This window comes from Lepidochelys olivacea (assembly GCF_965140295.1).
Source record: "Lepidochelys olivacea isolate rLepOli2 genome assembly, chromosome: 13".
NCBI classification, from domain to species: Eukaryota; Metazoa; Chordata; order Testudines; family Cheloniidae; genus Lepidochelys; species Lepidochelys olivacea.
The window spans coordinates 36,298,555-36,315,224 of record NC_140423.1 but is presented as its reverse complement, the minus strand read 5'-3'; the positions used below and the strand labels follow the sequence as shown (position 1 = coordinate 36,315,224).

General features: G+C 41.7%; 1 protein-coding gene across 1 annotated transcript; it reads right to left on the bottom strand.

Moving 5' to 3' along the window:
• Positions 1–2,123: 2,123 nt before the first annotated feature.
• LOC311529494 (olfactory receptor 8U3-like) lies at positions 2,124–13,906 on the bottom strand (the record flags this gene model as incomplete). Its single annotated transcript, XM_084645440.1, has 3 exons — positions 13,711–13,906; positions 8,236–8,451; positions 2,124–2,746 (listed from the first exon to the last, which is right to left on the bottom strand). The coding sequence occupies exons 1-3, from the start codon at positions 13,727–13,729 to the stop codon at positions 2,124–2,126; spliced, it is 858 nt and encodes a 285-aa protein (XP_084501566.1). The 5' UTR covers positions 13,730–13,906.
• Between the last annotated feature and the right edge of the window lie 2,764 nt (positions 13,907–16,670).

Here is a 16,670-nt window from a genome sequence, read left to right as displayed (position 1 = left end):
AGCAGTCTCTCCTTGGAGTCTGTTTTTGAAGTTTTTTTGTTGAAGAATTGCAACTTTTAGGTCTGTAATCGAGTGACCAGAGAGACTGAAGTGTTCTCCGACTGGTTTTTGAATGTTATAATTCTTGACATCTGATTTGTGTCCATTTATTCTTTTACGTAGAGACTGTCCAGTTTGACCAATGTACATGGCAGAGGGGCATTGCTGGCACATGATGGCATCTATCACGTTGGTAGATGTGCAGGTGAATGAACCTCTGATAGTGTGGCTGATGTTATTAGGCCCTATGATGGTGTCCCCTGAATAGATCTGTGGACACAGTTGGCAACGGGCTTTGTTGCAAGGATAGGTTCCTGGGTTAGTGGTTTTGTTGTGTGGTGTGTGGTTGCTGGTGAGTATTTGCTTCAGGTTGGGGGGCTGTCTGCAAGCAAGGACTGGCCTGGCTCCCAAGATCTGTGAGAGTGATGGGTCGTCCTTCAGGATTGGTTGTAGATCCTTGCTGATGCGTTGGAGAGGTTTTAGTTGGGGGCTGAAGGTGATGGCTTGTGGTGTTCTGTTCTTTTGTTTGTTGGGCCTGTCCTGTAGTCGGTGACTTCTGGGTACACTTCTGGCTCTGTCAATCTGTTTCTTCACTTCAGCAGGTGGGTATTGTAGTTGTAAGAATGCTTGATAGAGATCATGTAGGTGTTTGTCTCTGTCTGAGGGGTTGGAGCAAATGCGGTTGTATCGTAGAGCTTGGCTGTAGACAATGGATCATGTGGTGTGGTCTGGATGAAAGCTGGAGGCATGTAGGTAGGAATAGCGGTCAGTAGGTTTCCGGTATAAGGTAGTGTTTATGTGACCATCGCTTATTAGCACTGTAGTATCCAGGAAGTGGATCTCTTGTGTGGACTGGTCCAGGCTGAGGTTGATGGTGGGATGGAAATTGTTGAAATCATGGTGGAATTCCTCAAGGGCTTCTTTTGCATGGGTCCAGATGATGAAGATGTCATCAATGTAGCGCAAGTAGAGTAGGGGCATTAGGGGATGAGAGCTGAGGAAGCATTGTTCTAAGTCAGCCATAAAAATGTTGGCATACTGTGGGGCCATGCGGGTACCCATAGCAGTGCCGCTGATTTGAAGGTATACATTGTCCCCAAATGTGAAATAGTTATGGGTGAGGACAAAGTCACAAAGTTCAGCCACCAAGTTTGCTGTGACATTATTGGGGATACTGTTCCTGACGGTTTGTAGTCCATCTTTGTGTAGAATGTAGATGTGGAGGGCTTCTACATCCATAGTGGCCAGGATGAAGTTTTCAGGAAGATCACCAATGGATTGTAGTTTCCTCAGGAAGTCAATGGTGTCTCGAAGACAGCTGGGAGTGCTAGTAGCATAGGGCCTGAGGAGGGAGTCTACATAGCCAGACAATCCTGCTGTCAGGGTGCCAATGCCTGAGATGATGGGGCATCTTAAGTGATCACTCTCGTTACAGTGTGTATGGTAACACCCATTGTTTCATATTCTCTATGTATATAAATCTCCCCACTGTATTTTCCACTGAATGCATCCGATGAAGTGAGCTGTAGATCATGAAAGCTTATGCTCAAATAAAATTGTTAGTCTCTAAGGTGCCACAAGTACTCTTTCTCTCTGTTTTCCTTTCTACCTCAGGTATTAACCTTTAATAATGTATGTTATGTTGGTTTAGCCCTCCTTGTGTAGTTATCACTATTGTTCAATAAATAACTTTTATGGTAAAGCTGGTTGCTTCTCTCTCTCTCTCTGAACTTTACTCTTTTGTGTTTTTATCTTCCCACATTTACTCTGAGAATACAGACTAACACGGCTGCTCCTCTGAAATCTGTCATTATGCAAGGCACTGAATTTAGCCGTATGGAGTGCAAATCTATCAACTTCATGAGAAAACTCGTACAGAAACTACAATCCATCTGTGATCTTCCTGAAAACACCATCCTGAAAGCCGCAGACAGAGATGGTGCTTATTTCAGTGGTTTCTTAAGAGTGAACCAAAATTGCCAAGACTATGATAGGGAACAAGACATTGATTGATTGCCTTTCAGATTCAAAAACACAGCTCAGGGTATCACGTTTTAGTGTAACCTAAATGAGTTAGCTCAGTGTCACCAAATTCTCACAAAAGCCACAAATCGATTGAGAGATTTCCTCAAAGCCTCCTTGACCTCTTTGTTTCTCAGGCTGTAGATGAGGGGGTTGAGCATTGGAGTCAGGACTGTGTAGAAGACAGCGAACACTTTGTTCAGGTTTCTCAGTGTATGTGTTTTTGGTACGACATACACCATGATTAGGGTCCCGTAGAAGGTTGTAACTACAATCAGGTGAGAGGAGCAGGTGGAAAATGCCCTTTGCTTCCCAGTAGTGGATGGGATTCTTACGACAGTGGCTATGATACAGATATAGGATGTCAGGGTTAATAGAAATGGGGGAAAGATATCTATGGAAGCAAAACAGAAAGCAACAAGTTCTATCAAGTAGGTATCACTGCAGGACAGTTGGACCACTGGGGTAAAGTCACAGAAGAAATGGTCAATTTTACTGGGGCCACAAAAAGTTAATTGTGACATCAAACATATGAATATGGTGACAACCACAAAGGCAATGATGCAAGATCCTGCTGCTAACTGGAGGCAAAACTTGCCATTCATAACAGTTCCATAATGCAGTGGTTTACATATAGCTAAATACCGATCATAAGACATCACAGATAAGAGGTAACATTCTGTAGCTGCCAGGCCACCAAAGAAATAATACTGTACAAAACAACCACTAACAGAAATGGTTCTGTCCCCAGTCAGGAGACTGGCCAGCACCCTGGGCAGAATGTTGGAGGTGTAGCAGGTCTCCAAGCAGGACAAAATCCCCAGGAAGAAGTACATGGGGGTGTGAAGGCACTGATTAACCATAACTAATGCTGCAATGAGGATGTTCCCAGCCAGGGTCACAATGTAGATCAGTAGAAAGAGCAGGAAGAGAAAGCTCTTCAGTTCAGAGAGTTTTCCAAATCCCAGGAGGATGAATTCCTTGACAGCCGTTTTGTTTCCTAGTTCTGTGTCTGCCATGGGTTCTACCTTGAAAGAGAAAACAAACTGAACTGGCAGTTGAAGAACATCAGGGTACTTTTCAATGTACTGTTTCTATTTCATTGCACAAATGCTGAGTCCTCTACTTCCCCTTCTGGTGATGTGTCCATATCGCTGGTGCATCTCTGACCTTCTGTTTTGGATCATGCACATTCTAGTTTCCCACCTTCTCCAAGAGATCAACAAATTCTCTACCAATCCATACCCCTGACAGAACTCTGAAAGTTTAATTTTATAAATCCTCAGTGGTACCCTAAACTCCAAATATTTTACAGCAGAAATAATTTCCTAGGCTGAGGCTTCACTACTTATCATGTTTTTTTTCTTGTTTCATAAGATAAACATTTACCATTATGAACTAATAACCCCTAATGTCACCCATTCTTTAAAGGAGGGTCAGACACAATTCTTCTAAGAGTTGTCCTCTCAATCCTGATTTCTTTCTTTATCTCCCTATCTCTCCCTTTTAATATATTTGTTTTTCTCGTCACCATTTTTGAAGTGTTGAACATCATTATACTTAGGCATTATAAAATGGAACACACTGAAGAAGATCAGAGGAGTGTTTTGTTCAGTGTCCCATCCCTCACAATGTCAACAGACATTTTCTCCCAAGGAAATGCTGATTTTTAGTTGAAAAAAAAAGTTAAAACCTCAAAACATTTTTAAAAAAATATTTGTCAGTTATTTTTGCTTTGGCCACTGAATTGACTGAAAATTACTGAACATTTTTCAACACCAAAAAAACATTTCCTGTTTTTGCCTGAAAGTGTTCTCTCTTATTTTGTATTCTTGGCATTTCATGTAAAAATGAAAGAATTTTGCAGGAAAGCAGAGCCTTTTGGTGAAAGCCCTTGTTTTATCAAAATCTCAATTTTACAGAAAACTTTGGATGGAAAGTTTTGGACCAGTCTTAATATCAACACAAGACTTGGATTTTGATTTGAATAATCAGAATATGTCCAGGTACATTACATAATCTATAGTTTCATAAACAAAATAAATACCTTTGTTTCAGGGCATAAAGCAATGAATATCTGTCTGGGATAATAAAGAAATGTGTTATATAATTCCTTTGCTTCCTCAGAAGCATTTGATACTGACCACTGTCAAATAGAGGCTATTGATTATATGGACCACTGAACTCCTCCATTCTGGATCCATTCCTATATTCCTGTCCAACTATAGGATCTTCCTCTTACTATGGTGGGAGAATTTTAGGATTTTGATTTGGTTGTGTCTCCATACCGTGGTCAAGAAGGGACCATAGATTTTGGATGTTCTGCCTGAAATATGTTCAAGGCATCCGGTTTTCAGAAAGTGCATCTTTGAGTTGTCTCAGTTCAGCCTTCTTAATATTTAGGTACCACAAAATGGTTAGACAATTTTGAAATTCTTGGCCACTGCCCTGAGAATAACTCCATTACTTCCAGTGTGAATGCAAGGAGAAATTAGTCACCCCTGATTCACACTGATTTAAATGAGAGAACCTATTGTATTGATTTAAATGGGATTACACCAAGTCTGCGATTATAGCTAGAGTTTTCAGCTCAATGTTCTGGATTAAAAAAAAATATTTGGACTCTGCAGTAAGTCTATAGTGACGACAGAAAGAGAGAGAAAAAGGGGGAGGAGAAAGGTATATGGAAATGGTTAGATAGATAGATAGATAGATAGATAGATAGATAGATAGATAGATAGATAGATGAGGTGTATGGGGAAAGAAAGAAAGACCTATCCCCATACACATTTATCTATCTATCTATCTATCTCTGAACTCTTCTCTATTTTTTCAGACCTTCTTGAATTGTGTATGTTCTTTTAATTCTGTTTCATATAATAATGGAATTACTCCTCATTTTAATCTGGTCTATGGAATTATTCAGATCAGTCAATTATTCACATTCATCAACATTCCCAGTGATTCCGGAGAAGAAGAAGCATGATAAGACATAGTTTTGACACAGCACATTGAATATTCCTAGCCCGTTAAAGACCATTCTTCCCCACCACCACGGTGAGGTGGCCGGAGTACGGTGCAGAGAAGCTCATGTTTGCCACTTCAAAATCCCATGATTTAATTGAAACAGAAATGGTGGAAATGTTTTACCTTTAAATCTGTTCTAAGTGAGGCGGATTTTCAGATACTGCCCCTTTTCCCAGTGATTCAGAGACCAGGATACTGGTTCTGCAGTTTATCTTCTACCATCATCTGCTTCACGTTCTTTAACAGTGCCAGGAAAGAGATCTACTCCGAGTGTTCTATATGGTGCTATTTGCCTTGTGCCCAGTTCCTACAAGAGAGACCCTCTCAAGATTTCGCTTTTATCCTTTCTGTGGGAAGGCGACATCTCCCTTGATGCTTACATTGATTAATGAGAAGGAAAACTCAATAACATGCTAGCACTGTCGACGGTACAAACACCAGAGTGAATGGAGGCAAATTTCTATCCTCCAAGGAAATGGCCTTCCTTACTACATGCAGGTGATGAGGTCACTGGTCACCTCCAATTATGGTGCCACAGTCCAAGAAGAGATGCTTACAAGAAACCTATTGCAGATTTTCCCACCCAATCGCTGTTTAGGAGACTCTTTAAAAAAAAAGAGTGGAGTCCCTCACCCATGTCTTCAGGGTGGCCAGAGAAAGGGAGGGTGTGACACCTGTTCATGTACTCAGTGTACAGTTCATGGTTGGGATTTTCCGAGATGCCGCTGACTTTCAAGTGGACCTGTGCTCTTAAATCATGTAGACACTCGTGAAAAGCCTAGCCTCAGGTCCCAGACTGCTATGGAGACACAAATGTCTACACACACACATCTTAGTGACTTCACATTTTTCGTTATCTAGGCTCTAATATGCCCATCAATGTGGCATCAGGGAGTGTCACACACATTCATGGATTTATTCTCCCAGCATCCAAGTGCATCATTATGCACAAGGGAAACTGAGGCAAGGGGAGATTCAACAGCATCTCCAAGACACACAGTGAATGTGTGAGAGAGCCAAGTAGAGTCTTAGACTCACAGACTTTGAGGACAGAAGAGATCATCATGATCATCTAGTCTGACCTCCTGCACATCACAGACCAGAGATGCTCAGCAGCCCGCTCCTGTAAGAGGCCCATAACCTCTGGCTAAGTTACTAAAGTCTTCAAATCATGATTTAAAGATTTCAAGTTACACAGAATCCACCATTTACTCCAGTTAAAACCAGCAAGTGACTGACAAAAAGTCAGAGTAGATGATCACAACCGTCCTTTCTAGCCCCGGAATCTATACATTTATAAGTATCAGAGGGGTGGGCTGTGTTAGTCTGGATCTGTAAAAGCAGCAAAGAGTCCTGTGACACCTTATAGACTAACAGATGTATTGGAGCATAAGCTTTCGTGGGTGAATACCCACTTCATCGGTAAATTTATAAATTTATAAATTGGTAATTTATAAATCTGTAAGTTATTGGCCTCAACACAGGGGTAACTGGGTGAAATTTAGTGGCCTGTTATTTACCGGTTCTTTAGAAAGTCTTCCTAGTTTCTTTGGAAATCTCAGTCACAATGGGTCTATCTATAAACTGCTGGAAAGAATTTCCCCTACCAGAAGGCTTTGATTCAAATGAAAAGTAGCATATATAGAGACTAAGTAAGCCAGTGTTGAATCAGGCCCACAATGTTGAAATATGCCTTAAAAGAAAGAGTCCAGAGTTTCTGTGAATCAGTGCATCTCCACTGACCAGCTCAGTAAATCTAGGGTAATCAGAGACTCTGAAAAGTCCAGATAGGAGGGAGTGGGAAACATAGATGGCTGGTCACATTCTTTGGCCTGTGTCATGAAGACTAGATCAGAGTCCCTTCTGACCTTAAAATATGACTCAAAGACCAAAAAAATATTGACCCAAACTTTTATGCAGTTGCCCTGTTTTATTATTAGATTTGCAAAGGGAAGCATGATGTAATTCCACAGGCATCTACAACAGTTAACATTGCATTTGAATTCAGATTTATTTTTCTCACTCATGCAATCATTGTTTCCCCCTTCCTTCTCCCCTCTCCCCAAATTATCCTCCATCACCTGGAAAAGAAAAATATCAGCCAAAGCATACCATACGAATACTGCTCCCTAAAGGCAGCAGCAGCAAGTATCAGTCCTAAAATTCAGTGAAATCCGTGTCTGCCAAAGTTTTAGGGCAGGATTTTCAAAGAAATGTGAAGGAATTAGGTGACTCCCAACTTCCAATTTAGGTGATTAAATCCCTTTGGTGATTAACTCCAATGTAGGTGTTTAACTCCCTTCAACTCCTTTGAGATATCACCCTAAGTAACCCTCCAAAAGTTTCTGGAAAATCAAAGCATGGAATACAGTGCTCCTAACCCCTAAAGTCCCTTTTAAAAATCTCAATCTTATTTTATAACTGCAAAGATCAAAATTAGCTGATTGGGGAGAGGTGCCAGTCTTCCAGAATCTCCTGCTGTAGGTCACTGACAGAGATCTGTTAATTTTACAGTCTGAAGTCTTGCAAAAGCCAGAAACTTACTGACAGCCCTTCTCGGGGCCTCTTTGACCTCTTTGTTCCTCAGACTGTAGATGAGGGGGTTGACCATGTGGGTCAGGACTGTTTAGAAGACAGAAAATACCTTGTATAAGTCCTTTGAATGGTGGGCAATTGGAACCATGCAGCCAATAATCAGAGTCCCATAAAATGTTGTGACAGTGACAATGTGAGAGGAGCAGGTAGAAAATGCCTTTTGCCTCCCGGTGGTGGAAGGAATTCTCAGGATGGTGTTGATGATGCAAACGTAGGATGCCAATGTGAATAGAAATGGGACTAGTCACCTGACGCAGGAGACCATGAAAATGGTGAGTTCTAGAAACTGGGGAACAGTAGAGGATAGTTTTATGATGGGTGAGGAATCACAAAAGAAATAGTCAATTTCATTGGAGCCACAAAACTTTATTTTAGTCATTAAAATGATTACTATGGTACTGCTCAGAAAGCCACTTGTCCAGGAACAAGCCGCGAGCTGGAAACAAACACTGCCGTTCATCAGAGTGGCATAACAGAGTGGATTGCAGATCACTAGATACCAATCGTAAGACATCACTGCTAGCAGATAGTATTCTGTGGCTGCTAGGATACCAAAACAATAAAATTGTGTCATGCAGCCACTAACAGAAATGGTTCTGTCCCCCGTGAGGAGACTGGCCAGCACCCAGGGCAGGATGCTGGAGGTGTAGCAGATCTCCAAGCAGGACAAGTTCCCCAGGAGGAAGTACATAGGGGTGTGAAGGCGCTGATCAGCCACATCTAGCACAACAATGAGGATATTTCCAGCCATGGTCACCATGTAGATCACTAGAAACAGGAAGCAGAGAAGAATCTGAAGTTCAGGGAGATTCCCAAATCCCAGGAGGACAAATTCCTCAATGGACATTTGATTTCTACAGTTAGCATTTGCCCTGGGATGTATCTAGGGGAAATGAAGCAAACTTGTTAATATATTTTAAAGATAAACTCAACTTTTAAGTCAATTCATTGTCGAACTAGATGAAAACTAACAAACTCTGCAATATAAGTTGAATATCGCAGTGAACTGAAATGTCATCAGTTTAATTGCAGAAATGTTCAAAAATCTATGCCCTCTCTTCATAGAATCCCCATCATTAGAGATGGTTAAGAAAAGGTTAGACAAATAGCTCTCAGGGATGGTCCAGGTTTCCTTGGTTTCCAGGTGGTCTGGACTTGAAAACTTCTTGAGCTCCCTTCCAGCCCTACAATTCTATAATTTTCTGTTACTTGATCAAGCCTCCAGGAAATTGTCCAGGTTGCTTGGTATCAGGACTACTGTGATATGTTATTTAAGATGTGAGTACCTATCTTCTTCACTAACAGAGCAAAGAAAAACTGTGTGTCTCTGGAAACTCCACTACACTTCAAAAAATCAGAAAACGGCTTCATTTCCCTTTGGATTAGGACTGATTAAGATTTTGTATTGGAATACTGGGGTTTGGAGTAACTGAAAGTCTTCATGGAAAGTATATGATTTTCACCAAATTTCGTCTGAAATCTGTAAACCCCAAACGTTTTTTTTTTTTTTAAAATATGAACATGTTTCAATTTTGAGCAGCCTTTGGCTGAAAATATTTAGTACATTGACAAATATGTTTGCATTCAGTTGCTGAAAATCCCAGAACATCCACTCACTCTCCACCAAAGAAACAATTTTCAGGTTTTGGCTTTTTCAATGAAAAATGAAAAAATTTCCATGGGGATGGAGGATTAAACCCATCCAATGGGAGTCCTGATATATTAGAGAACAAAGGGGCTGCTAAAATGAGATTACACTTCTGATGCCAGGAATTAATATCACAGCACAGCCCAAGTAAAATAAAATAAAATACAGTCTAATCTGGTTCGCTGATGTTTCACTTTTTAACCTGACAAGGAAGTGTTCTTCAAATGCAGGGTTTCCACAGGATACATCACTATCAAAGGCACAGCTGGAATTGCAGAAAATATTATAACAGATCATACAAATGTTCTGTTCTTTCTAAAATTCAGCCACAGAATTAGCTCTGATGGGGATACCTGATGTGAACACCATGAAACACAAAGATATGTTTGGTTGCACTGGTGGGAAAAATATTGTTGTTTATTTTATTCATTGTCCAGATCATCTTGTGTTTACAAAAATTTCTTAAAGCAGCTGATCTCTCTCTCTCTCTCTCTCTCTCTCTCTCTCTCTCTCTCTCTCAGTTTCAATATGCACAACATTTTATTAGCCCAGCACAAATGCATATTAGTAAAAATAATATCAATGGCATCTAATTTGCTTTCAAGACTGAAATTGTATCAGTCTAAAATAATATTTTGACAGACCTTCCAGTCAAAACATCCAGACGGAAAGCACTGAATTCTATATAGGTATATGAGCCTTGCTCTCTCCTTCCTTTGCAAAGGGATTTAAAAGTTGTGGGGGGAAATTCCAGACTGGATGTTTCTATTCTCCAGCAGCAATGGTAATATTTTTGCATCTACTTTACACTCAAATTTTTAAATAGCCCAATGGACTTAGGAACCTTAGTACTATTGACTGTCAATAAGACTTAGGCGAAGGGCCAGAGTTTTAAAGGTATTGAGGTATTATAAAGGTATTTTAAATCAATAGATGTTAGGGATATAGGTGCTTTTGAAAACCACACTAGGCACCCTACATACCCTTAAAATGTGTGTCTGAGTGCCTAGGTGACTTTTGAAAATGGGATTTAGAATGTTAAGCTGCTTAGGGGTGCTTTTGAAAATTTTACCCCTAATTCCCATTTAATTTCTGTAGCAGTAGCGAGCCTAAATTCTTTAGGGCCCCATTTGAGAATCCCATTTTACGGCTTATAATGAAATTTCCTCTGCATCTTAATAATTATAAATGATTCCGTAACGAGCAATCACTAATAAGATAAATAAAAAGCCCCTGAACATTTAAACTAAAAGCCTAGAGATAAAACTAGTAAAGTTTCTCTTAAAAAACAAAACTCTAGAAGCCTATAGAATTCAATAGAGAAAAAAATAATTGCTTTAAAGTTTTTAAACCAACCTAAACAATATAAAATCTTTGCTAGGCTGGTTTAAAAATTACTCAGAGAAGTTATCATTGTCTATTCAGTGTCTTTAGCATTATCCGGTTAGGAGAAGAAAATAAGATAATTAGCATAAAGTACATCGATCCTGATTTAAAAAAAAAATCATGATTACATTCAAGACACAAGTTACTATGGACTTGACTTTAATCATGTTCTGAAGTCCTGTTGGAGTTAATGGGTGAAATCTTAGCAAAACTCCTCTTGATTTAAATAGTCACTGAATTTGCTTAGAAAGGACTTAAAGCACATATTTAAAGTTAAGCACATCCTTAAAGTCTATCCTGAGTTGGAGCCATAAAACATTCCTTTTTCCCTCAAAACGATTTATTAAAATCAACAATTAATTCATTTTCTCAGCAATCATATATGACAGACATTTTACTGTAGCAAGCACTGGATGAAAAATGTTGAAAGGGAAACATCAAAGTTGTCCATGAAAATATGGAATTTTGGAAAACTGGATAACCAAAATGTTTTCATTTTTTGGTATTCAGTGAAAGAATGAAAGAAAACCCCAAACTTAAACACACTGAAAAATACTTTTTGTTAAATAAATTTGGGGGAAAAATTTAAAAAAAAACAATTTTAGTGAAATTTTCATTTTTGAAAAAAAGTAATTTGAAATGAAACAAATGTTGAGCAAGGATATAATGTATTCAAAACACTGAGTGAAGGCCATGTAAAAGTGGTGATATTTTATTTTGGTTTATTTTATCATATTATGTATACACATTATTATACATTAATTTTTATTTTATATCAATTATTTTTATTTAAAAAGTTAAACTGACATATATACACACATAGCAAAGTTCTGATTTCAGTTAACAAAAAATAGCCATTTTTAAAGGTATTAACGTGCATAGGGGGATTTTCAGAAACACCCTAAGGCACCAAAAACTAAAGAAAAACTAGAGAATGCTGTTGAAAAATCCAACTAGGCTCCCGATACCTTTTTAAAATCACTCCCAAAATGACCTCAAAAGTAATCACATCGGTTTCCATCTCCAAATCTGATGAACAGACATTAACAGACATTAAACTTTAGAAAATGACAGAGGAAGTTTTCCACCTCTAAGATGAGGCACCAGTCGGGGGATGAAGGGGGCAGCTTGAATTGCAGACATCAACCTTTGGACTCTGGATTCTTGCATCAGGATATGGTCCAACAAGACTATTTTCTATCCTGATTCCTTTAACCTACCTAACTCAGAATCTATATATGGAAGGAGACCCTACCCATAATGCCTGGTTTTACTGCCTTAATTGTATCATTTTGTCCTGCATCCATTCCCACACAATGTTAATGTCTCTTTGGATGCATTGTTCATCCCCCATACGAGAAGGGTAGCAAGTACCATTGGCCCGCGATGGGCACTTCAGATGAGAGGGAAGGGAAAGGGACTAGCTCATTTATGATCCCAGACGGAATAAACACCCGTGTTCCTTCCATGTGACGAAACTGCTGCTACTTCCCTCCGTGGTCGTTCCACCCCCCATGGAGCAGCAACCGACAACGCAACACATGTCGCCCTCAGAGGAAAACTAGACACCTATTCTGAATCTCAAAGGAAAAGAAATGAAGAGAGGTAAATAAATAAATAAATAAAAAAGATGTGAACTTTGAAACTGAAATGTGGTGGGTGAGAGACCATGGGACCTGACCCGTGCGCCCAATCACAGCTGAGGAGCTTCTCAGCAGTCCGTCCCCACCCTGCCCCCCGCCCCCGCACTGTGTGTGTGTGGACAGTTTTAACAATCCCCCCCCCCCCCACCCCTATCGGGTACGAGTTGAGGTAGACCCAGTCAGTCCTTTCCAGATGCCTGACTGGGCCTTGTTCACCTGCTGAGGGTGAGACTGATCACCAGGTTTAGGTTCAGGAAGGAATTTTCCAGAGGCCAGACTTTCTCAGGACCCCCTGCTGTTATCATATGGGCATGTCTCAGCTGCTCCTCCTATATGGGGGATGTATGATCGCTATAAGGGTGACCAGATAGCAAGTGTGAAAAATCGGGAGGGGTGGGTGGTAATAAGAGCCTCTATATAAGAAAAAGACACAAAAATCGGGCCTGTCCCTATAAAATCAGGCCATCTGGTCAACCCCAATCATCACAGGGGCAAGGGCTTCTTCAGCAAACCCCCCTCTCTCTGTGCCCCATGCGGACGGGGCTGGACAGCAGTCTCACTCCGGCCATGCGGCCACCCCAGTCTGGGAGTGAGGGGCGGCGCCCACCCGTGGCTTCTGGACCCACAGACAAAGCTCGGGGGGAACCAGTCCCATTTATACTTGCTGGACACAAGGCTCTTGCTCTTGTTGTACAGGAGGCTATATGCGACCCCCCTGTTATACACTGAGCAATGAGGGCTCCCCTCCGTGTGGGCAGAGGCGAGACCCTGCGCTCCAGGGACGAGGTAGCTGGTGTACAGACCCCGCCGGAGCGGGGCGTGTCGGCAGGCGCCACTCTGCCTTGGACGGGGGTCATCTCCGCTTGAGCAAGCGAGACTCCCCGCAACCTCCAGGCACCTCTTCCGTCAGTGGACGGTGACCCTGACTCCGGGAGAGACCCCCGGGAGAGCGAGAGAGAGACGGGGTGTCCCTCGGCTGGGCCCCCTGGGGCGAGATTCAGCCCAGCCGCAGCGGGGTACACAAGGTAATAGGTGGAGAGGGGAGGGAGGGAGCGAGCCAGGCTGGAGGGCCTCCGGGCTCCGCTCCCCTCTCTGCACCTGCCTGAGTCCCCCCACTCAGGGCTTTTCCCAGCGTGTACCCAGCTCACACAACCTTGTGTCACGGCTCCGGGCCAAGCCTTCGGAATGAGCCAAGTGAAAAGGGCAACGCGGCCCCTGGCCGGGCTGGGCGGGGAATCGCCCCGCCCTCCTGGAACTGCCTCCGGGGACGCCGCGCGGATCGCAGCTCATGGAGACTTCCAGAGCCGGGCCCCGTTGCGCTCGCAGCAGGAAGGGGACAGAAACACCTGCCTTTAACGTTCCGTTTCATCTGATTGGTGACCACAGAGACTGAAACACCATCGCCACACGGGGCTGGTTACCGGAGGGCCTCTGACACCGACGCTATGCTCGCACTTCCGTCCGCAAAACCTGGCTACGGGAGCGCTCCGCTCAGCGGCGGGCTCCGCTACGCTGCTGTCAACTCGTCAGTGCGGACACGGCCTCAGGTTTGTTTCAGAGAGACAAGGCGGGTCCGGGCATATCTGTTACTGGTCCCACTGCCCTTGGTGAGAGAGACAAACTTCCAGCTTACACAGAGCCCTTCAAGTTTTATTTCGACATTTTAAAAACTACGCCTTTCAAAAACCTTATTTATAAACCTTAACTATCGTCTGTGCACCTACTCAAAATCGCTAAAAATCCACCCAAAATATTTCTTTTTTTCCAGATTGTATTAAACTGTTTTTCATTTCAGTAAGAAAACATACGTAATTGTTGTTTTGAGTCAATCCTGATTAGATTTAAGGATCGTTTCGTTTAGATTTAACGCTGGTCGGTTGCCTAACTGGACATTTCTTACTGGAACAAACGTGGCTTTCTTTTCAATGTAATCTTAGCTCAGCTTTTCAGTGTCTGCAGTGCTTGGTTTTAGGTTAATTACAATGTCCCTCTACTGTTTGCGACTCTTATGAACTGCCCGAGAACTTACAAGTAAATACAGTAATGTGTTACAGTTGATTTTTAATGAGTACTTTAAAGAAATGTAGCATCTGTATCAGAGAACCTCCGATACCCATCCGAGTGTGATGATGGTGTTTTAGTGTCTGAGGTTCCCGCCGGGCTTTGCCTGTGGGGTTCGGAAGCCGGGGCGGCGCCGCCCCTCACTCCCAGGGCTGGGGTGGCCCCCATGGCCGGAGTCAGACTGCTGTCTAGCCCCGTTCCTGAGGGGTAGAGCGAAATGAATGGGGAGGGGGCCCAGAAGCTCCTAAAGTGTAACTGGGAGCACAGGTCTCATTGACTCATACCAGCACATTTCGTTTCCATTTTTATTTTTAAATTACACTTTTAAACTTCTATGGTTACTTTTTTTAAAAAAAAATTACAAATTCTCTACTTTTACGTTATTTTTGTTTGTATTATTTTATTTTTAATTTTGATTTAAGTAGTTTTTGTTTCATGTTCTTTTGGTTTATTTTGTAATATATGCATACACATTATTCTATGTTTTTTTATTTTATATCAATTCTTTTTATTTAATACAATGAAATTGACATATACACATGGCAAGTTCTGATTTCAATCCACATTATTTTCTGTAATAAAAATGTTCCAAATGGAAATTTTTAATCTGCTTTAATTTCCATTAATATCTGAATCAATGTGATTACATAGGTTCTGGATTCAGGGGTGCATGAGGCAGTGACCTTGTGGTTAGGGTTTAGAGGGATCGATTAGGGGTTGTGGTGTTCTTGGGGGCTGGAGGTTTAGAGGATCAGAGAGCATCCTTTACCTGGACCACCAAATGGGTGGGCCTGAATGCTAGTGAACATCAGGCTTCTGGTAACTTTTTCTGGTAACTAGTACCTCCTCCCCATCTCCCTTCCCAGCCCCTCTCAGACAGTTCTACCCAACACAAACAATAGGGTGTAGCTGTCTAGGGTAAAGGATCTAAGGTAATACAGTGGTAGATAGATTAGGTTAGATTAGATTAGATTAGATTAGATTAGATTAATGACAAATAATACCTAGCACTGGAGGACCAAATTTCATCAAAAGCTGGGAAAAATTCCAGAGACCAAAACAGTAAGTTTGCTATTTAAATTAAATATGTTAGGGTATTAATATAGAGAGCAAATTTAAGCATATAATTGTTAGGATATAGATATTCAGGCCTGTCGGTAAAGGCCTGTACTCAAAGAATTTAGGTGTATTCTTATCACTTGGCTAGTTATACAGGTATACAAGAAAGAATCAAAATCACTGTCTGCCGGTGCAGGGTCCTTCTCTTACTGTGACAGTCTGAGGCCCTGTTCTTAGGCCAAGGCCTTTGGCTAAGCAGCAGAGGCAGCCGTAAGCTGGGAAGCGAACGGTCACAGCCTCACATTCCAAACTAGTCACACTGAAAGAAGGTGCTATTTGGCTGTTAGGAATACAATCCTGTCCTAATAGTGCCCATGGCCTCCAGAGAAAGGGAAGTGCCTAGAAAATGTAAAAGGAAACTTAGTTTGATAGCATCCTGTCTGGCAAGAACTCACTTCTCACTAGCTGGGATGTGAAATCCTCACTTCTGTATTCTTTTGTCATTATAGTTCCCACTTTGCTATTGTTTGCCTGCATAATCTCTGTCTGGTTCTGTGATTGTTCCTGTCTGCTGTATAATTAATTTTGCTGGGTGTAAACTAATTAAGGTGGTGGGATATAATTGGTTACATAATCATGTTACAATATGTTAGGATTGGTTAGTTAAATTTCAGGAAAATGATTGGTTAAGGTATAGCAAAGCCGAACTCAAGTTTTACTATATAGTCTGCAGTCAATCAGGAAGTGAGGGGGTGGGTGTGTGGGTGGGGGAGATGGGAACAGGGAATGGGGGTAAGGAAATTGGAATCATGTTTTGCTAAAGGGGGAAATGGGAACAGGGAATGGGGGTAAGGAAATTGGAATCATGTTTTGCTAAAGGGGGAAATGGGAACAGGGAATGGGGGTGGGGAAATTGAAATCATGTTTGGCTAAGGGTAGGAATGGGAACAGGGACACAGGTGTAAGGCTCTGTGGTGTCAGAGTTGAGAAGGGGGACACTAAGGAAGGAAACTGGATTCATGCTTGCTGGAAGTTCACCCCAATAAACATCGAATTGTTTGCACCTTTGGACTTTGGGTATTGTTGCTCTCTGTTCATGCGAGAAGGACCAGAGAAGTAAGTGAGTGAAGGAATAAGTCCCCTAACAATAATTATGAATTACAATTGCAACATTTGCTATCTATTCAATC